Consider the following 23,751-nt stretch of genomic DNA (forward strand, 5'->3'; position numbering starts at 1 on the left):
ATAACTATACTTGGTACTATAACCAGAGTATTTGCAACATTATTGTTATTTCAAAAAATCACTAATTACATATTTTTGCTTGTTCCCTATACTTATACCTATTAAAACAGAATTTTACATTCTTTCACCTTTATTTTACTTAATTAATTGTAGGATTAAGAAAACATTTTTATCATAACTTACCTTTATCTCTATCCATATTACTGGAATTAAATTACAAAAAAAAGTTTTTTCATTAATATTGCAGATGTATCAACAGTATGATTTATTTTGTTATGTAATAAAAATAGTTGGGAGTAGACTTTTCAATAATGATAACCTTGAAATTAATAAAATGGTCATTGAAAGATTTCTAGGTTTTGGTTTTTTTTTTATAAAAATCATTACTTAAAATTTCACAGTGAAGAGGTCCTAAATTTCTCATACAACATGAAATTATATAAAAATAGAAGACATAGACTCTTTAACTCTTTAATCCTTTGATTAAGCAGCAAGCATATCACTCTTCCAGGCCAAACACTGCTTAAAACAAAAAAGAAAAATAATGACGTGCAAAATATTTACAAAATATGCAAAGCACACAATAAAGACATTTCACTATATACATGTGTCATATTACTAATGAAGCTAAGAGTTTTCTACTGTGTGCTCTAATGTATGTAAATCAAATTACAGCACATTCCTCAGATACAGCACCTTGGTCTGTGGCTGGGATAGAACAGGTTTTAAATGAATCACAATATACTTCAAAGCTGGACAGACGCTGGTGCTGACCAGCCTGCTGACGTGTCCCACAGACTGTCTACTGAAGGCCTACTGACAAGACGAGACAATAAAAGCTGTATAGAGTGCACATATGCAAGACAATCTCAGCACTGTAAAAAAAGCTTTAGATATTTTCTGTCCCCCATGGCTCTTAAAGTAAAAATAAGTACAAATTCTTGGATACTAAGTATTTAAAATCAGATTTTATCTGGTTATAATTCAGGGGTAGGAAGTAGGAACTACTTAAGATGATCCAATGAGAATGACAGACACGTCCTGGAAAAAGTTTTAGATTAGGCCAGAACTTAAAGCCCTAATGGAAAGAAGTGGTCTAAATGGCAAAATTAAAACTAATCAATTGATTTGAGTCTACAGCTCTTTAAGCTCCAGAGCCAATGGTAGGGACTATTTTCCCAGTAATTTGGGAATATACAACCTCGCAAAACATAAATTAGGCCCTTAGATGCTGACCATTTTGTGAAGTGGTTCTAAATGTGATGAGAATGTGAACGTGCAAACATTTAGCCTTAATTCCACTAGTGTAGCAATCGAGTGATCTGTACCTTTGCACAAGTCATGATTCCAATATGAAATCATTGTATCAAAAATATCAGTAACACATCGCTGAAATACCGTCACTTGTAAAATAGTTTTCGTAGGTGCTAAATGACTATGTGTTGAAATGTTTTTTTTATAAAAAGGGGTCTCAGCATTTTAAGTTAACAGCACAATTGGGACAATATACTGATACCTCTTTATATAACACAGAACAAATTCTTAAAATTTATTTTATAAAATAATGTTGATGAGTTAACCCTAAACCAAACCCAGCCATACAGGTTGGCTGCAAGAAATACATAAACGTATCCAAATAGTACAATAAAGATTATCAAGAAACCATCATTTATATTAAATGCAGACCACATTAATAAGTATAAGGGCAATTTTAAGTTTAGAACCTAAACACAAAAAGGGTATTGTAATAAATGCTTCCATTACCACTATCTCCACATAACTGACAAAATATAATTCTCCTCTAAACTCCCCAGATGTGGGCAACTACTAGTTAAAAGCAGAGAGCATTTAGAAACGTTAAAAAAAATCAAAATTAACTTCATTTTCAAGGAACTTAAAGACACTGTACTTTAACAAATCAGGTCCTCATTTGTATGTAGAATTAATATTCTGACCCTCTTATAACTGATAGATGACAAGTCAATAGTCTTGAAGCAAGAACTGCACTAGGACCCCAAGTTCTACTTTAAATGGTTAGTAGGTTCGGTACATTCTTTGTGGTTTTATATAATTGCTTTGCAATTGATTAAATTGCTTTCTTTGAAAGGAATATATTAACATTCCTTTAGAAAAAAAAGCAAGATTTTTTTGGAGAAAAGGGATATGCACAATTTCTTAAATATGCATTAAATGAAATATACCAAAATCTGAAATGCAGGCTATTTATTCTTGCATTCCCAACATAGGAAAATGTTAAAATTAAATTAAAGAAAAAAGAAAAAATGTCAAACATCCTTAACTTAAGAGACTTAAGGAGTTTTCACAATTCCTAAGTCAATGTTCCTGTACTAACAGTCTTAACTATGAAGAGGCAGGAATATAGAGAAATCTCAATAAAATAAATATGGTAAAAACAAAACAAAAAAACCCTTGGTATACAGAATACTTAATCTTTTTTTCCTTTTATGAGATCACATTGCTGAACATATACTCTAGCATGGAGGCTAACTGTAGGCTTTTTCTTATGTAACATCTCAGTTGCGTGAACTAAAACATTTTAGACATCCACTATGCTAGCCCACTCCACAGAACTCGTGCGCAGCCTCAGGATCTAGGAAGGATTAGTCTCTCCTCTTCCGCATCAGTCAGATGAGCGTTTGTATAATGGTGGGGCAAAAAGGTACTGCAGCTCTGTCCAACTTAGTTTTAGTGCAGTGAGGACTGTGAGTCTGTCTGAATTCCAATAAGTGACGGTGGCTGCTGACCACCAACTGTGGACAACACTGGTCTTGGGTTTAGACGGGGTGGCATAGAATTAGCAGGGCGAATGAGAGGTGGTGGAGGCTGGTTTAGAGTTGGCCGGGGCTGGATGAACCGAGCCTGCTGCTGGAGTGGAGGAGGCTGCCGGTGAAGAGCGGGGGCAGCAGGCAGTGTTGGACGAAGAAGTGGTGGAGGCTGGTTCAGAGTGGCAATGGGGGCTGTTGGTGTTGGAGTGGATGATGGGGCAGGAGGAGATGGACCCAGAGTCCGAGGAGCCTGTGGGGTCTGTGCCTAGAGGTGAAGAAACAAAAATACACACATAAGATGATAGTTCCTAATGAACTGAATACAATATAGTTTGGGCTGTCACAGGAAAAACAAAACAAATCAAAACAAAACAAAAACATAACACCAGTGTTTTTTGGAAGCACAAGCTTCTTTTATTTTAAACAAAACAAAACAAAAAAACCAAAAACCGAAAAAGCAACGAAGCTACCAAACAGGCATCTTTATTAGTAAACAGCTTAACACTGGAAATAAAAATAAGACTATGAAAGAACAATACACTCTCCATTCTTCTAGGATCAGAACTTAGCATGTCATTATGACTTAAGAGTCACAGGAGATGCACCACTGAGTAAGTGTATTGTCAACCTTTCATGCTCATTTAACTAATCCTCTGACAAATTAACCTTACAGAACACCACACGAAATGGTGATTCCTCAACTCATATTAGCTCAAATTCCATACACAAACACACCTCCTCTTCTTCATCAGTGCTCTTCCCTGATGGCACATTAGAAGCACTTTTTGTCTCCTCCCCTAAAGTAGAGGCATCACCATTAGAAGCCTGGGTTCCTTGTTCTGCTTCCCACTCCTGCAATACCTCCTCTAAGTTAAACCGACGCCTGTAGTTTACAAAGAAGTTCTTCACTTGGCCAACAGTCTTGTTGCCAATTACATCTGCAATAGCTTGAAAATCTTTACCATATTTGCGGACACCTGGAAGGCAAAGTAAATAATACACCTGGTGAAGGATCAATAAGGAGAGCTGTGTGTACTATACATCATGCACACACAAAAGATACCAGCAATGAAAATCCTTTCTGATAAACTCTGCTCATTTTCAGTTCTGAGATAGAGGCTAAGATATCAGGGTCCCAGATGAAAACACTCAATTATGTCATTTCATTGAGCCAGCCACTTGCCTTCAACTGAACAATCAGAAACTTACCATTTTTTACATACTCAGTTATTTTCTCCAATCCTCTCTTGAACTCTCAAATACAGTCCATTTATTGTAAAGCATTGAATTCTTTGTTCCATCCTCAATTCCACATTCATTTATTTCCCTAGTAGCCAGTCACCTAAATTTGAGCAACACCGTTTGTAAACAAAACAGGATGGGAATGAACCATCTCTTTCATCCCCTCAATGGACTGAGTGTAGTCTTAGGGTTCCCCCATTAAGAAAAGCATTATATTTTTGGTCTTAATACCAGCTTCAGTAGGATTAGTTGCTATCTCACCAGAGTACCAACAAGTAGAAATGAGATAAGAATTAAAAAGCAAGATAATCATCACATTATGATGAACAAAAAAAGGAAACGTATTTTTCAGAGTTAGATTTCAACTCATCTAATAGTTCTAAAGACTGTGTATATGTCAGTGTCCTAGCTATACTTTATAGACTTAAGAATAAAGTTATAGTAGTGACCACTTGTGCTTCTTATCACTACCTTAACTTTAAGGACTGTACATTCAGTTACATATTTGAGAACCTAGCTTTTCTTTATGGAAATTTTATTAAATTATATTATGAAGGATGGTATTTGATTTATGAACTTCAGATAGTCAATTATGCTACAGGATTTTAAAATGACTTTATGTAATCAAATGGCTAATATCTTGCTCTTAAGGGAATTCTAAGAGGTTCACTGACTCATTCTAGTAAGAGATTCACTTAGCTCAAAATATAAAAGTTGTCAAAATTGTTCATTTTATAATTTGATAACTGCTTTTTAAAATACCAGAAGACAATAACTCATTAATCACAGAGAATGGAGAAAAAAAATATACTGATGCTTATGATATAAAGTCTGTAAGCAGCCAAAAATATGAAGATTGAGAAAAACTTAACATGTATAAAGTCACAGATGAGAGAATAATAGAAGGATATGTTAATACCTCAAGAGAAATGCTAGAATCAGATACTTACTGATACCTATTGGTATTAGCCAATTACATTACAGTACCATCATGATATAACATAATTTTTGTTTTTAAATTCTGCCCTTATTTTATATCAAGAACTTGGGAATAAGTATTTCTTGCTACATTCAACTAGCTAGGCTTGACTCTTAAAGAGCATCTGAGGGCCTGACCTGTGGAGGCACAGTGGATAAAGCGTCAACCTGGAAATGCTGAGGTCACCGGTTCGAAACCCTGGGCTTGCCTGGTCAAGGCACATATGGGAGTTGATGCTTCCAGCTCCCCCCCCCCGTCTCTTTATCTCTCCTCTCTCTCTGTCTCTCTATCTCTCCTCTCTCTGTCTCTCTTTCTCTTCTCTCTCCCTCTCTCTCTCCTCTCTAAAAAATGAATAAAATAAAATTTAAAAAATAGAGCATCTGAGGGAAGTCAGTCATTAAGCTATAACCATATCCCATATACAGTTTTGAATATGTAAACTATGCTCATTTGCTCCAGTCTCAAAGGAACAGGCAGACACATATGCATGGCAATGTAGCAATGATGATATTCCAACATTGTTCACAATATCTCAGCAATGTAAATTAATTTACATTCTCTAAAAATCCATGAGCTAATTTCCAGTTTGAACTTCATACTGAGTATAAATTCTAACAGTGACTTAGTTCCAATGAAGGTTTATTTGGCAATAAAAATTCAAGTTATTTCATATTAGAAATTATTGCTATATATTTGAGTATTTCTCTATGTCTCCTTTGGAGAATAGCAACTCATTTGAGATCACTGCACTGAAAAATAACTATGAATTAGAACACAGTGTTCTATCAGAATCCTAATTTCCATAAAAGTTATTTAATTTACATTCTAGAAAGGAAGAAAACCTACTGAATATGAATTTAGAAATGAAAACTTGAAATAACTCTGGGATCTGATCTTCTGTATGCCTAGCAAGAAATCACAGTAGGACTAACTGACTCCAAGTCTGAGCTATTACAACCCTCAGGACACCTTGCTTAGCAAAATATATCTTAAAACCTACCATTAAGTTGTTTCCATGTAGATTCCTTTATTTAACTGTCCCTGCTTCTTCAGACTCTATTCTTTCTGATCTTCCTTTATTTTGTCTTGCTTTACCTTGTCACAATATGGTTGCATTTCCAGAATTACAGAACATCAAACCAAAACTGCTTCCTATAGGAGCTTTAGTTTGCCTGGACACTTTGAATGTCAAGACCTTTTTCCAAATCACCTAGGTATATTTATTATTAACTCATGTATGATAGTATTATATAACTACTTTGCAAAATCTTAAAGCTCAGACCACACTGAGACGTCTGTGATCTAGCTAAAGTCCCCAGTCATGTCCTAGGAATAAATGGACCGAGCTACTAATGCTGTCAGTCTGCAGGATGCCCGGGGCGGGTCTGGGCACGAGCTGGAGCTCCTCGGCAGCCTTCTCTGAACAGCAGCAGCCTCATCTGTTTGGCCCAGTGTGCTGTGGAAATTTCCTAATTTTCTGCCTGCCCCAGTGTGAAAGGATGGAAGCACGGTCCTGTGGAGTACACATCTGCACCAGCACCACTCCCGTGCTCAGGAGACATGACTGACTTTGCTTCCCTACAAAGCTTCATTCTATTTTTCTTCCCCAAATCACAAGAGTCACATATGGCTGACTTCTTTTTATCACACTGTCAACACTGCTCAACAGCACGTTTTGGTTATAAGGTGGAATTTTTTTTTTTTTAACAGAGACAGAGAGAGAGTCAGAGAGAGGGACAGATAGGGACAGACAGACAGGAACGGAGAGAGATGAGGAGCATCAATCATCAGTTTTACGCTGCGACACCTTAGTTGTTCATTGATTGCTTTCTCATGTGCCTTGACCGCGGGCCTTCAGCAGACCAAGTAACTCCTTGCTTGAGCAAGCTGGTGAGCTTTGCTCAAACCAGATGAACTCGCGCTCAAGCTGGCGACCTCAGGGTCTCGAACCTGGGTCTTCTACATCCCAGTCCGACGCTCTATCCACTGTGCCACAGCCTGGTCAGGCAAGGTGGAATTCTTAAGCTCTTTACAGTGGCTGATAACTAGTCAAACTCTACTAAACATCAATTAAAGACTAATGGAACTATTCCTTTAGAAAACTCCCCAGCTAGGCTGGAGGATAACCTAGGGGTTAGCAATGCAGAGCAACTGACATTAACGACATATGACATCAGAGCTCCTGTCGTTCCCATTTGTACCTGGGGGAAGGATGTTCCATTCCTTTTTCAAGGTTTATAATAAACAAGGCCACCTGACTGCTTGAACAGCAAGGAAATTAAATACAGTGATTATATTGCTCTCCCTGATGGTGTAAAAGGCTTAGGTCCATTTTGAACCATGGTTTTAAATTAAACTTCTCACCTTTAGAGCAAGAGGCCAGTTTTCAAAGGTTAGTGCAAAAAAACTTTAGAGAGCTCTGGAAGAGGTAAATTATAAACATCTCAAGAAGACAAAAAGTTGTTTTCAATCAAATTTCTAAATTTCATTTGGAAGTTCAAATGAAACAAGCTGGCCTCCTATTTGACACACGATATCTTATAATCTTTAATATACAGTATTAAAACTTTGCTTTGTGGATGAACATAAAAATAAAACTCATTAGGATACTGTATTATCTTTTATGAAAGCCCACATTTGCCAATCACTATTGTGTATTACCCAGCAAAAAAACATACATTCACATTTTTTGAGCTTTGGCTGGTAAGATAGTAACTTCAGGAGCACCTGTAATCTGGTTTCTCAACTCTGGACATGGAATTAGAGACTCTTTTTTTTTTTTTTATATACAGAAAGGACATCATGAACCTGTTTTTCATATATTTAAAATGTTATTTTTAGAATTTGGTTTCGGAGTACAAAGAAAAAAGCTAAAACATTAGTGGCAAGTTGCTTCTAGGAAGTGAAATTTGGGGAATCTTTTTTGCTTCTTACAGCAAAATTTCTTATAGTGAGCATGTACTTAGTATAATTAGGGAATGTCAATTTTTAAAAAATATTATTTTGAGATAAAAAACTCAGTAACATTTAGAAACTCTAAGGGTGTGGTTCTTTTCTATCAATAAGAGATACATTTTTAAAACTCAAACTACTTGAAAACGCATTACTTCCTACTTCTATAAATCTCTTCAGGAATTTGTATTAAAAAAGGTAACAAAAGACACGAATGGCAATGGGGCAGTGATTGGTGCATGGAGGCCATTGCTAAAGTCAAAATCACATATTCCCTTTTCAATGTCTAGTCTTTCTCTTCTAAGACTTACGTTCTCATCTTCCATAGTTATCAATTAAAGTCCATGATAAGGATTTTGAACCATTCATTATTTGAAGCAAGTGCACCAGAAGGCTGACAATTATACTTTTGGACCTCTACTCTTGTATCTGTTATAATAGGAGAAACTCTTGAAAGAACATGGTTGCCTTTTAGATGGAAAGGAATGAATCTCCTATCTCCACTTCCTTTTAATCACTCATGTACTTAGGTGACAATCCTTATGTCTTTAATTGCCCAATTCTCTTTTCCCTTCTTTAGAAGCACTCCTAACTTTTAGAAAAAAAAATGTGAGATAAAATCTGAAAGAAGACAGGTTCTAGATTTGCATCTTCATTTCTCCAAAAACAAAAGGAATGTATGAACTCACTGCAGGGAGAGAAGGTAACATTTAACTGTAAGTATAATCCCCTTGAACACAGTTAGTTCTGTCCTTCCCTATCTTATATGAAAAGGCCAACAATACAAAAAAAATTAACTAAAAATTAAAACTGACATCTTGATAAAACCAGAAAAATATGTAGTTTATCCTAAAATAGCACAAATACTTTAGTTGGGAGCATATTTTTTTAGCACTAGTGACTACAAATTATACATTGTACATTTACAAGATCTAAAATAAAAATGGCAAATACTGTATACCATGTTACTGCCCCTACATACTTCAAAGAGTAAATATTTTGTACTATCATTTAAATATATTATTTTTTTTAACACAGCTAACAATTGTTCCATTTCACATGGAAATAAATACCTAGAATCTAATTTCTTTTTTAAGCCTTGCTAAATTAGAAATGTTTATCACATAAATATCAAAATTGATTTTCAGATAATTTTTAAAAGCACTATAGATTAGAAAAAATATTTATATGACATAAACTACAAACAGGGATATTTCACCATGGACACAAATATGTGAAAACTATAATTGGTTTTACAATTATCTAATTTGTTGTAATAAAAAGTTTAGATTCTTAAAGCCAGCATAGATTACAGAAGTTATTAAAATAGCATTCTTGGTGAGTATTTTAAGAGAATTAAATTATTAGCATCTATAAAATCCCACTTGAGTAATCTTAAAGAATGTTACTGAAGCTATAATATAGCTAGAACTAAAACTGACATAACCAAGTTATGATTATACACAAAAACCCTAAGATATTCTTATTTGGTCTGAGATGACTTTACCCCTTCTAAACAAGGGAGAAAGGATGGGGAAATGGTTATTATTTATTTAAATGTTATTAAAATAATATTTATTCAAATATTTATTACTTAAATTGCTGGTATTTAGTTAACAATATGAATGATGACAAGTAAAGTGGGAAATATATACTTAGGGGCTCTAGGAAATTATCTTAAATCCACGGTGGGGCAAAAGCAGGTTTACAGTTGTTCATATAGAAAGCACAGTACTTAATAAATAATAATACAAGAATAAACTGTGTTTTGGACATTCACAGCTGTATACTTACTTTTGCCCTATCCTGTATTTATTTGGCTTTAAAAGAGTTATAACAAAAGTTTATTTAGGCCCTGGCCGGTTGGCTCAGCAGTAGAGCATCGGCCTGGTGTGTGGAAGTCCCGGGTTCGATTCCCGGCCAGGGCACACAGGAGAAGCGTCCATCTGCTTTTCCACCCTTCCCCCTCTTTTCTATCTCTCTCTTCCCCTCCTGCAGCCAAGGCTCCATTGAAGCAAATTGGCCCGGGCGCTGGGGATGGCTCCATGGCCTCCACCTCAGGTGCTAGAATGGCTCCTGCTGCAATGGAGCAATGCCCCAAATGGGCAGAGCATTGCCCCCTGGTGGGCATGCCAGGTGGATCCCAGTTGGGCGCATGTGGGAGTCTGTTCGACTGCCTCTCCACTTCTAACTTTGGAAAAATACCCACCGCCAAAGTTCATTTAATAGTGGAGTTATAGGCCCTGGTCTGGTGGCTCAATGGATAAAGGGCTGACTCAGAGCTCCAGAGATGGCGCATGGGTTCCACCCCTCCTAAGGGCACATTTGAGAAACAATCAATGTATACACAACTAAATGGAACTAAGTGAAACAAGTTGATGCTTCTCTCTCTCTGTCCTTCCACCTCTCTCCTTTTCTCTCTCTCTCTCAAGTCAATGGAAAAATTATAAAAGAAAAAAATAGTAGAGTTATAAATCTCATTATAGTAACACTAGAGTCAATATTTTTCTCTCCAGGTCACTGTAATAATCAACTATGAGTAATATAAAATAAAGCACTTAATAAATAAGTGTCAAATCAGAATATATATGTAAAATGTCTTAAATATCAAGTGCTATATAAATTAAGACATTACTATCAAAACATAAAAGATTACTTTGTAAAATTGAAATGGTTGTAAGAATAACATCATATAAAGTTTAATCATAAATAAAGATGAAAAAAAAGACAAAAAACGATTGCTTGCTAAGATAAGCATTTGACAGCACATCATACATGTTTAAACTACAATTATGGGTTCGAAACCCTGGGCTTGCCTGGTCAAGGCACATATGGGAGTTGATGCTTCCAGCTCCTCCCCCCTTCTCTCTCTCTGTCCTCTCTCTCTCTTTCCTCTCTAAAATGAATAAATAAAAAAAAAAATAAATAAACTACAATTATGTACCTCAACCACACTGAGCCTCAGGCAGAGGTGACATTACTGTAAGATTATATTGTTTGTAAGACACACTTCTGAGCATTATATAAATGTGTGGCACTTGTTAATTCTCCCTCAAATAACTATTTTGGACACAAATAGCTTTATATTGTTTTATTTTATGTAACAATAAAAACAAAAAAACCCAGCAGCAAAAAAAGTGAAAACAAAAATTCCACACAAAGAATCAAATAAAAACAAAGACTTGAACATATTAAGAAAGTACTTTTGAGATCCCAAGAACATGCATATTTCTGCATAAGTTGCTGTATTAGTGTAATTTATTTAAGGTTACTTTTTAGATGTGCTAAGAATATAATATTGACTATATTTCAGTAGAGAGGAAATGTTTGATTATATCCAGAAATGCTGGTCCACTCTTAATATCTATAAGCTGAGATAATGTCCACATATACAGCTCACACTACATATGTAAATCTTGGGATTGTCCCTTTCCTGGAACACAGCACTGCATAATATCCAACCCAGCCATAGATTCAATGGACTCTATCACTTAAAAGTTACGCTGTAAGAACAGTATCAAATCCTGAGTGCTGTATAGAGATACATTAGCCCAGATTTTCCTAGGTGATTCTCTTCAGAAAATCCTTTCACTGGGATAATTTCTTACACTAAAATATAGGATTAATATACTAACCTTTAAGCAACTGAATACTGGAAACCAGGGTTAAATTCTATAGACTACAGACTGTGATGGAGGGAAACACAGGCTTTACGTCCATAAAAGCATGCCTACTCAAATTAACTATGTTAGAGTTACAAGTCATAGTTCTAAAAGAATGTGAAGAAGCCCTTAAAATACTAATTTTTAATAAAAAATTTAAATAGGCAGTTTGTAATTTAAAACAGCTATTACTGAACATTATAAACTAATTAAACTTTGTTCTGAATGAGTCAGAAACTTAAGTTCTACCATTATAGATGTGCTCAATGCATATTGAGTACCCTGTTCCACAGGATCAAGTCTTTTTATTTGTGAAATGACTGTGTTGTGCTTTAGAGACCAAAGAGAAGGCTGACATCATCCTGTGGGTACTCTCCTGTGACATTTTCTAATCACACTGGCTGGGTAGTCCTTATTTGCTTAAATCCAAACCGCAGAGCCGTCTATTAATCAAACTTTAATTACATTATTCTCACAACCGAAAGGTGCTTGCATAGCATTTTTAAATTAAATGTGTTCTCTATGTTTGAATACTTGGAAATATTTTTAAAGGTATACTTATATGTCTCACTGGGGCCCAATTCTCTTACAGTAGTGAACCTGGATAAAAGAGCTACTAGTGCTCCACAAAAGAGGGTTCAATCAGGAAGTAACAAAGAAACCAAACTTAAATTACACCCTATTCCTGCAGACAGTTCATCTTGAAGGGAGAAAAAAGCTGCAACATTGCATAAAAATATGCAATTTGCTCTTCTTTAAGTAATTCAAATATGAGAAAATCCAAACTTATAATGCTTCTAATTTGCCCAAAGTATTTCTCATACAAAAAACGTTTTGTCATATAATTCAACAAAACATTCTTATAAATAGTGCATTTTATAAATATACTATATGTATATTTTTGGATATATCTCTTAAGTCTCTCTTTTGTAATAGCTATATGTTTTTCAAGTAAGGTTTCGAAACATTCAGTGGCACATCTCTTAAGGAAGTTATAATACACTGAAAGTTAAGCACACGATTTTCAGGACCTGACGTTTATCAAATAGAGAAACAATATTATACAGGGAAACCAGAAACACATACAAGTTTAACCATGAGTTATCAATGACTGATATGGTGAGATGAACCCCACCCACTGCAGGGACACCAAAGCAGAAGAAGAGAGACCATATGACTTCTGCGAGCTTGTCATCACCATCATATATTTAGTTCTGAGAATGAGTTACGTGCTGTTCAGGACTTGAAATGCACATAGATAGGCTCAGTATGTCACATTCACAAGTACAAAACAGAACTCCTGGTCACCAGGACTTTGTGGTGAACACAAGAGTCCTTTCTCGATCCATTTCTAAAGGCAGGGAAGAACTACGGTAGTCACCTTTTCACGACAAGTTAAATAATTATTAACAACAAGAACTGCTTATCTTTAATATACCTTGCACTGCTAGAAGCTGCTCCTCTGTGGTCCAACGGGCATTAATTTTCTGATTTGACTATAAAATTAAAGAGAAGTTTCCTAATGAGGATATGAAGACAGACATTTTTCCAAAGTGCTTATTTATTTTTTCTTAACTTTTCACCAAATCATAGAAATGAGATTACTAAAACTCTGATTTTGGAAGATCCCATTTTTATAAGGATTAAAAAAAAAAAAGATTCTGAGTTACCTTTTACCCACACAAAAAAGATAATGAAAGGGAAATGTACCAAGTAGGGAGAAAGAACAACATTCACATTTATACTCTAGTCAGAGATATTAAAATTGAGAAAAATTTATTAAGCACTTATTTTCCAACTACAATGTTCCTATCACTCACTGCATATGTTAATTTTAGCCTCATTTTAAACATTTAAGAAACCTTATTTTCTTTAAATAGGACTTGTGACTTTCTCTAAAATTTATTCTTTTCCTGTTTAGGGTACATCTATCCTATCCTCGCCCTAACAAAAATAGTGTTGTATAAATTAACAGAGAACTGTAGATCAGGTCTGAGCCCTAAAATATTTTTTTACATTTCTGAACCAGAAAATGAATATTTCTCCACCAAGGCCTCTCAGTATTTGTTTCAAAATAAATCCTAAGTTTAGGGGTTTTATTATGGCAAGATTACAACACTAAACATCTAATCAAATTTCATTAGTGTATTCTCTTTGATGAATAATCAAGGACCTTTGACAGTAAATGGAGGAACTGAAATAAGTCACCAGCTACAGGTTTGCAGTACAAACTGCCTGGACATGGTGGCCTTGTGTGATCAAGGACATGCTGGACAAAAGGAAAGAAAGGCTTTCTGTGAGAAGGGGTGTTAGGTCCTATCTTACTCCTGGTCTTAGCAATTGAGTTTCTACGGAGCACAGATGTTCTGAGTAACACCAACTTTCTCACCATGAGTGAGGAGGTAATAAGCATTAAACAGAAAACAAAAATTCAAAATTAAAAAAAATTATTAAGAGAAGAAAGAAAAAAGTAAAATAGGACTTAAGGAGGGGAAAAACCTAAAACAGAAAGCACTGAATTCCAATAATGAGACTAAAGCAGGATAGCCAGGCAGGCCAGGCGAAGACAGTGGGTGAATGAATCAAGGCGAGGATATTGGTGATTAGGCAAAGGAACAGTAAAAAGGTAAAGAGAAAGGGAGGAAATAGGATGTAGAGAAGCAGTAATAAGAAAAGGATGAATTAAGGCTAAAGAAATGAAAATAAATAAATAGAAAGGAAAAGATGAAAGGGAAAACTAGAAAATTTAAACACATGTTCCCCCAAAAGAGGAGTAACAGTAGTAGAATAGACACTAACATTTAATAACAGGAGTTACTCCTCAAAATAAGTCCACATGTACATAGGCGATCCGATGTAATCTTGGCTGTGGAAGGTAGACAAAAGAGGCCCTGGGTACTAAGGATAATTGCACTAGAACCTATTTAAAACAGGTCCCAAATTTCTAAGTAAATAGTTAAAAAAAAAAAAAAGAGTTGACTGCAATTTAATGTGAAATACAAACAAAATATGAAAATTAGTTCATTAAAAAAGTAGTAATGACTTCACTTATATGTGTCATTTCATTTTTTGGCATAACTTCTTTGACTCTACAATGGTATAACATTCCCCAGCCTCGAAATTCATAACATTGGCACAGAGTGGGTCATCTTTGTTTTAAACACTTCAACAATTTTCTCAAGGGCCTCTTAAGTTTTGGTAATCAAATTATTCTTTTCTAAAGTGCTTATCTATGAGTCACTGGCAATTTCCCCTCCATTGTGAATTTTGCTAGATACCCATCTGTCAACAGTGTTGCAAGTGCTTAAAGCCACTCTTGTACTTGCACAGACTTCATGAAGTTCTTCATCTGTTGCAAGGTCTATAATTTCACTTAGTTTTGCTCTGCATTTGCACTGTATTAGCAAGGGAGGTGGTATAGAGCAGGATGCTGATGTGATGGACGGACAGCTGGAGTTAACTCAGGACAGACAGGTGGTGAGCAGAGTTTGTAAGTGCTCAGTTTATTAGTGAGTCTTTTCTTGTTTGGCAACTTTTGCTTCTCTCTTGAATCTCTCTCAGATCAGTGAGCATTTGGATACTGAGGATCTCCTGTAATATTGTTCTGAGGATTAAATTTAGAATACATGTCACACACACATAAAGATATATTTAGAATATATGCAAAAAACATCTAGCACAGTGCCTGAGTGAACCAAAGCTCAAGTTGACCAATTAACGTTTGTTAAACCTGAAAGGCAGACACCGGAGGAAAAGGTGTCATCAATGAAAAGGGAGCAGAAAAGTGAAAGAGAAATAACGTGCACTGTGAAACTTATGTCCAGCACACAAGCAAATCAGGAGATGGGATGAACACTAATAACTATTACTAAAATAGGAAAGTGCCGAGTACACCGGGGGTTCAAAGATGAGAGAAAAAGTCACAGTGAATGGAAATGAAAGAAAAGGAAAGTTGGAAAGGCTAGAGACCCAGATCGGTTTAGGAACAGAAGATTGTGATAGGCCACGCTGAGGAGAATGCATGCCACGTGTATATAGGAACACTAGGATCTGTGTCAGGAAGAAGAGCCGGGAAAGCAGGTGGAACTGAACTAAACTAAACTAAGGTAAGGATCACTCCTGGAAGGGCAGCGAATAGCAAGGTTGATGAATGTACAGTAAATTTAATAAGGAGTATATTTTGGGGGGAAGCTCTGCAGCAGGGCTAAGATTTTAACCAGAACAAGACTGAGCAGAGAAAGCCGGGAGAAGGGAGAAGCTGGAGAAGGACTTACGGAGTTGAAACGCTGATCTGGCAGATAAGGGCTGGCAAGGCCGAGAGGATGAATTTAACTCAGGAGTCAGTGACAATGGGGTATTTATTGGGCAGGACATTCAGGGGAGCTCAGGTTCCCTTGAGGCTAACATAGATTTATCTAGTCAAACATATTTTTAAGAGCCTGGAAAATGTTCATGAGAGAAAATAATGGAGTCCTGTCTTACTCAGATGGGAAGCCTATGAATTAAAAGAAGTTTTTTGGCAAATGTACTCTTGAAAAGTTCTTACAAAGCAGCTATGGAGCTAGACTCACGAGCCCACAGCAGGTACTCACAGCCCACTCCTCCCGCACTGGAATGGACCAGTAGTTTTTTAGTCAAATCCCAGATGAAGCTGATGGCTCAAATTTAGAATAGCACTGAATGAAAAACATCAATACACATTTAAATACAAGACTGGTACTCAGTTCAGGGAGATACACAGGAGGCATGTGGAAGTGAAACTGACTAGGAAATAGCTTTCATACTTCCAGCCCCATCGCTGCTCACTTAGGGGCACACTTTTCATAATCGGAGCTCAGGCAGAACTGCCAGCTTCCCTGCATTTGCTGTGCCTGAACATCCCTCCCCCCCTTTTAATTTGGCAGAATATCTATCTTTGAATTTGTGTCATTTAAGTGTAAATATGATGTGACTTTAATATAGTCAAGTGATAAGACTGACGATATTTCCCAAGAGAAGAGATGAATTCTGAAGATAAAAACTTGGAGAATGCTTCTATTTATGTGTAGAAAGGAAGATTACAGCCGAGAAGGGAACAGTAGAGTTCTAAAAGAGAACATAGCCTCTCAAAAGTTAAAAGGAAAAAAGAGAGGTTGTCATCTATGTCCAGGGCTCAGAAAAAGGCAAAGGAAATGAGGAGTCAGAGCTGTGGAAATTGCTCATTAGCACCAATGTTAACCTTTAAGAAGAAACTTCACTGGAAAAATGTGGTGGGTTGGGGCGAGGGGAGGGGGCCGTTTGAACTGTATGGAATTAAAGTCTCTGTGACAAAGCAGAAGCAATGAAAGAGGGGTCAGACTAAAGGAGGAAAGGGGTCAGAATGTTTAAATACATAAGATTCTTTTAAGTTACTGATTTTCCATTCTCTTTTACACCCAAGAAAGTTTGGTAGAGATTTGTTTAACTTAAGGAAAAGATTAGAATATATCTAGGAATTTAAAACTGCGTGGTAGTTGTCGTTAGCTGGGTGGGACCACTGGGAACATTCTAGTAAGCCCCAGTCTGAAATACCATTGTTTTAAAAATAATGAAATGTCAATATAAAATAAAACAATCCAATATAGGGGCGGCCAAAAGTCAGTTTCTAGTTGTGAGTTTCTGAAATACAGTTTCGTCTTTAATTTAGCATCTTTACTGCATTCTTTCCCTGCTAAATTAATTTGTCTTTACATCTTTCCCATTTTTGCTAGTAGATTTATAATATCTGAGTGGGAAGAATTAGAAAAGGTCACCAAGTCAAACCTTCTACCTAATGCCAAAAATTCCACCCAACACCCATAATGAAAGAATGTCACACCCCCTGTGCATGAAGACATTCACAGATGGGAAAACTGCTAGCTAGCTTCAAAGAGCACTCCTTTCTCAGTCTCTTCCTTCCCGGATTCATTAACCTCCCTGCCCCCACATACCTATCTCCACCCAACAAACAAACTGAAGTGTAACCAAACGCTACCCTCCCAACACTCTCACATACTTCCAAGGAGATGCACTAATTTCTACTTTGCAATGTTCTTTGGATTTATCACTTGGCCATTCCTACAACAAATACTGGCCCTATGCGGTACCCCTTCACCCTTTACATTACTACTCATATGCTTGGTATTTCAGCAGCTGTTTAGTTTCTAAATGATCCCGAACAGTGGTTTTCAACATGAGGGTGGTTAACTTTTTCACAGACCAGCACGAAATTTCCGGTGGACCGGTGATTAAAAATCACTGCTATAGATTGAACACGGACAGGATAACTTCCCTAAAATTAAAATTTTTCATTATAACCATCTCCTCTTCCTAGCTCTCACAGACTTTTAGACTCTGGCCTTTGCCCACTGATCTCTATCTTAAAGAAGTTCCTGTGCAACTCTTGTTAGTATCTCTCATACATGGGGTTCACTAGTCCTCTTTTCCAAGTTCGCCTTTCTAAGTAGACACGTACTACTTGAGAAAGGACTGATTTACACTTGCACTGAATTCTCAGTAGTAATTAGCAAAATAATGAGTGTTCAGGGAATAACTGTTGACTGGTTTTTAAAATGCTTTACTTTCTCCCACTGGATTTATATTTTGAATGTACTGCTCAACACCAAACCACTGTTCATAGGATTCCCTCTGCCTGCCCTTCACTGTATGTGCAAAAACCCTACTTACTTTCAAACCTCAGCTGAAACACCCTCCTCTCGGAAGACTTCCCTGATGATCCCAGCCAGAATGAGTAATGACCACTTGTTTTCCTGGAACACTTTACTTGTAAATGTATCATATAACTTTAATCAGTTTCTCTTACAACATCTAGACTGCAAGTTCTTTTTTTAAAGCAGATGGAAAAATCCATCTCTTCCTCATTTTTATGTGTCCACCGCCCTTTCCCAAACACACACTTCCCACAGTGCCTAATACAGTGTCTTACATGAAATAAGCGATCAATATTTATCGAAGTATGGACTTTATCAAATTTTCCCCTAAATGAAAATAACAAATACAAACAAATGAGTAAGTAAAGCATCTCTGTTTACTTCCAGTTGAGTTACGTCATTTAGTAACCTATTGTTTCAAAGTGAATGAAATTCTTTAGGTTAGGGATTACCTAAAGGAAAGGTGATGAATTACGTGGTTTTTCAAAGTCTTTACTATGACTGTTAATCTAGTCTTTTGAAAAATGTCTATTCAGGTCACTCTCCCCTGAAAACTATAGGAATAATATATGTTGGGCATTTACTAGTGATAGAACATACATCCATTTTCAAGTCATGAATTCAATAAATCAACCTCAAAGTAATATTCAAACTTCAATGTACAAATGGTTGAGTGTTAAGATGGTGGTTGTTTCATTTTGATTTTTTTTTTTACAATAAACCAAAAGATGTAGTAAATGTTCAATAACATCTAACCCAGTAGCTAAATTTAAATGGGGGAATCATATGATTTTGCTGTTACATGAAAATCTCCAAAAGTAAGAGGCAGCATAACATTAATTTAGTACTCCCATTGGACTCTTTAAGAATCTGAAATGTAGCCAGAGGTTCACTATTTACTAGATATGTGACCTTGATCAAGTCAGTAAACTTCTCCTGAGGCCTAGTTTCCTTATAAAATACTAGTATTTGTTTCATCCACTTTGGATTTCTGTGAGCCTCAAATGAGATGGTATGCAGGAAAGTTACAAGTGCCACTACACTTTCACGTCTTATTTTATATAAAGTTAATAGTAAGTGAGACTATCCTGCAATTTTCTGGAAAAGTTGAGATTAGAATTATTATTTCCTTGAAACTTTGGTAGACCCCTTCTTCTGTAAAATTGATTGGGCCTGGTGTATTCCTTTAAGAAAAATGCTAATTTTTTTTATCATTTTATTTAATGACTATAAATTATTCAGGTTTTCTTTCTATTAAAGATAATTTTGGTTAGACATTTTCCTAGGAAGTTCTAAGTTTTGCTTAAATTTTTAAGCATATTGGCATAAAGTTCCTCATGGTATCCCATAATGTTTTCAATACCTGCTGTATTTTTAAATTTAATTATTAAATTATATTTTTAAGTTATAGGTATTTCAAGTTTTTTATTTTTATGCATTTTAATGCATAATTAAATATGGAAATGAAAATAATTTCAATACAAAATTTATAATACTTTTTGTTATAATAATATTCTTGGTATCATATTGTCAATGTCACCAGAATGTTTGTCTATGTACGGCTATATGGGTTTGGAATGATATTAGTCTATGTGTATTTCACTCTTTTCCATTTCCTACCCCTGAAAGAGATTATTCAAAACAAACAAAAAGAACTTTCTTCACAATTCTTTCTCCTGAAAGACTGTGAGCAGAAGGCACAGGGCACATTAGCTGTGAAGCACTACTCTCCTGCCCCTCCCCCAGCCCTTCACACATACTTCACTTGTAGGTCTGTCAGTCAACCTGTGATTTGTGTGGAGGTGAGGGGGGTGTCCCATTAGGACCAAATAAAATTATCTGGTTATTACACAAATAGGCAAGTAGTCTAGAATATAAAGTATAACATAGGAGTCTTAAAAAAGAGAGAGAAAAGATTTTATAATAAAAGCTTCTATAAAAAGACTTGACTGAACGTTATGGGCATTTAACACCTATAATTATCACAAGTATCAAAAACATTAATTCAGTTGAAATACAAGTAAGACTTGAGAAAGTCAACCTACATATCTTGTTTTTAAACTTCATATTCTCAGGGACATAAGTACAAGAATATAAGTTTGCGTAATAAAATTCTAATTGGAAATCTGAGCCAAAGGACAAATATCTTAAACTGAAATTAGTTAAAATAAGCTCCTTTTTTGGTGATCACACAAGCAGAAAAGGACTATGAGCAAACACTGCCGTAGACCCAGAAGTGTACTGGCTTGCTCATCAATGACCTAGTTTCACGTGCACTGGGCCTCCTCATATAGCTATACTTCCTAATCACTTTGCTCGACAGGAATTGCTATGGGCAGGAAAGACATGATTTAACTTAAATCATTAGCCAAGTCTCAAAGAGACTATCTAAATGACAAAGCAGACACAACAAATTATCCATATTATAAAACCTTAAATCTTCAAAGTATTAATAATACATATGACCAAACTAGTAGCTGAACACTGGATAACTTGAAGAACAAGGTTTTACCATACTTAGCAACATATATTCTTCAATAACATACCTCAGGAGGTTTGAATTCTTCAATTCCACCTTCCATTTTCTGTTTAAGTGCACTGTTTACTTGCTTAGCATTCTGAACCTTTAACAAAAATAAACCAAAATATGAACCAGAACACATACTTAGTGAATTTTTGAGTACTCAGTAAATGAAAAGGATATGTACCAAACCCTCTTGAATTTCATTTCAGGAGGATAGATATTTACCACACTTATGGTGCGATATTTCCCTCATTCAACTAATATATACATCATCTAATAAATTAATAGACACAGTTAACAAATCATAGTATTTGGATATCTTTTAAAAATGTCTCTTATAACCAAAGATAACGGACATACACGGGGGGGGGGGGGCAACAGTAGGTTTACAGTTGTTAGTACATGATATTCTTGTATTATCATCATCATAGCCTGCATGTCCTTTTCCATAGGAACAGCCGTAAACCTACCTTTGCCCACCCTGTATAGGAATTAAAATCCATCAATATTTTTCATTACCATAATGTTTTAATCAAACAACAATTATTGCAATAAGAGTAACAATGATGAGGGTAAATAGTCTGTATTAGGTGTTTATTACACTAAGTACCATTGTTGGTGGTCCACGTTACACACTGAGAAAGGAGAACCAACAAGACATCTATTGTCAGGTGAGAGGTGATAAGGGCCTGCACAAGAGCAGCAGTGATGGGACTAAAAATGAGAGATCTGTTTTGTTTTAAAGGAAATCTCAGAGATAAAACTCACATAACTTGGTTACCACTTGGTCTCTGTGTGCCGTGGTGGCGACAATGGCAAGGGATGAATCAAAGATGATTCTGGTATTTCAAAAGACAGCAAACAAAGAAAGAAGTCTTCTAGGGGTTACATGAAATGTCTAGCAGACAGATGGAATTATAACTATAGAGCTTGGAAGAAAAGTCACAGATTTCTGAATCAAAGTCACTGGCACATTGTGTAAGGTTGGCTGATACAGACCAAGAAAGGAGAGACTTCAAAGAGTAACTAGACCTAAGGGACAGTTAACAATAACAGAAACAAACGAAAAAGGGAAAAGAAAACTCAGAAAGCGAGAGACCTAGTTACCAACCATTCACTGAGTACTTACTTTGTTCTGGGCAGTTTCAAGCATTTATATTAGCTTATTTAATTCCTCCCAACCATCACATTATTCTCCACATTTCAAGAGAAGGAAACTGAAGTTAAGAGATGAGAAGCTTTCCTGAGATTACACAGGAAGTAGATGGTGTAACCAGGCTTAGAACTTAGGTTCACTGACTCCAGTCCTGACTCTTCACCACAACCTGGTCATGATGATTATATTTTTATCAGCTGCTACTACAACTGGTGGTGATGATGTTGATGATGATGAAGAAGAAGAGAGTGGCCACTATTCATTTAGCTTTCAAATATGTCAAACACTGCTAAGCAATCTACACACCATCTCAAGTAATTCCCAACGACCTGTAAGAATAGTATTACCCCCAACTTCAAATATAAAATTGAAGCATAGAGAGATTCTACTGTTTAACAAGGTCACAGAACTAACAAGTAGCAATGCTGAGATTCAAATCTAGAATAGACAGAGGCATCTTACCATTTGGGAACAAGGTCAATCTTAAATAATAAAGCTTATATAAAGGGTGACTGAGAAAAATCTGCAAAAAATTGAGTTCACTGAGGTAAAGTAGATAAGCAAAATGGACAGAATCATTAACTATATGATTTGTATAAAATACCTGACGTTTTAAAGAGATCAACTCCATGTCCAGTTGCTTCAGGATGGTGTTGGCGGCATTGGGACTACAGGAAACAGCTACCACGTCTTCCTGGGTTAAATACATGCCCTTCGGGGGGCGGCACTTAGAGCGCTGCGAATGGTGTCGGTGTTGTAAACTCTGATACTCTCTCCTCCCAAGTCCAATCTTGCTAGTTTGGACAGGTTGTTCAGTATTGCCCTAGAAGAATAAAGATAGAAAAATAGGTCATTTGTTATTTAACATGTCTAAATTAAAACAGTCAATTACTACGTAGCAGAAGTATTGGTTACACTAAGTACATCTAGAAAAATACTTCTAACCAATTAAATTACGTATGAGTGTACACACACACACATAAACACAGAGTTCATCAACTGGGTAAAAATAAACATATCATACAATGCAGTCTTGGTTAAGCCACTCAATAAAATGTTTGATTTCTATACCCAAAGGATTCTGAACAAAAGAAAAAATAAGTTGGAGTCTAAACTATTCTTGTTTGCTTCAAGAGGGGATATATATTTCTTTTTTTTTTTTTTTTTTCATTTTTCTGAAGCTGGAAACAGGGAGAGACAGTCAGACAGACTCCCGCATGCGCGCGACCAGGATCCACCCGGCACGCCCACCAGGGGCGACGCTCTGCCAGGGGGCGATGCTCTGCCCATCCTGGGTGTCGCCATGTTGCGACCAGAGCCACTCTAGCGCCTGAGGCAGAGGCCACAGAGCTATCCCCAGCGCCCGGGCCATCTTTGCTCCAATGGAGCCTTGGCTGCGGGAGGGGAAGAGAGAGACAGAGAGGGAGGAGGGGGTGGGGGTAGAGAAGCAAATGGGCGCTTCTCCTGTGTGCCCTGGCAGGGAATCGAACCCGGGTCCTCCGCACGCTAGGCCGACGTATATTTCTTAAGCAATAAAGCCCTCCCCCAATGCTAAATCATTAAGTACAAAGTGTGTGTGCCCTGGCCAGGAATCGAACCTGGGTCCTCCGCACGCTAAGCCGACGTATATTTCTTAAGCAATAAAGCCCTCCCCCAATGCTAAATCATTAAGTACAAAGTGTTTTAAGAAAGTAAGAAAAGGGCCAAATTGGGAATTATGAGAAGTAGCAGATCAGATAGCTGGTAAAAAAGAGACAACTTCTCATTCTCACTTTAGAGTTG

General features: G+C 36.4%; 1 protein-coding gene across 4 annotated transcripts in view; it reads right to left on the minus strand.

Moving 5' to 3' along the window:
- Positions 1 to 457: 457 nt before the first annotated feature.
- RCOR3 (REST corepressor 3) overlaps positions 458 to 23,751 on the minus strand; it is a 50,626-nt gene continuing 27,332 nt past the window's right edge. For 2 of the 4 annotated variants that reach the window (XM_066261430.1, XM_066261432.1), the window contains exons 8-12: positions 22,574 to 22,792; positions 20,836 to 20,913; positions 13,060 to 13,117; positions 3,522 to 3,763; positions 458 to 3,051 (exon numbers count right to left, since the gene is read on the minus strand). In XM_066261430.1, the coding sequence (XP_066117527.1) occupies positions 2,707 to 3,051; positions 3,522 to 3,763; positions 13,060 to 13,117; positions 20,836 to 20,913; positions 22,574 to 22,792 (942 nt within the window). In that variant the 3' untranslated portion in view covers positions 458 to 2,706. The remainder of the gene's footprint in view (positions 3,052 to 3,521; positions 3,764 to 13,059; positions 13,118 to 20,835; positions 20,914 to 22,573; positions 22,793 to 23,751) is intronic. The other 2 variants (XM_066261434.1, XM_066261433.1) reach the window with 2 other exon arrangements.

This window comes from Saccopteryx bilineata, chromosome 2, assembly GCF_036850765.1.
Source record: "Saccopteryx bilineata isolate mSacBil1 chromosome 2, mSacBil1_pri_phased_curated, whole genome shotgun sequence".
NCBI lineage: Eukaryota > Metazoa > Chordata > Mammalia > Chiroptera > Emballonuridae > Saccopteryx > Saccopteryx bilineata.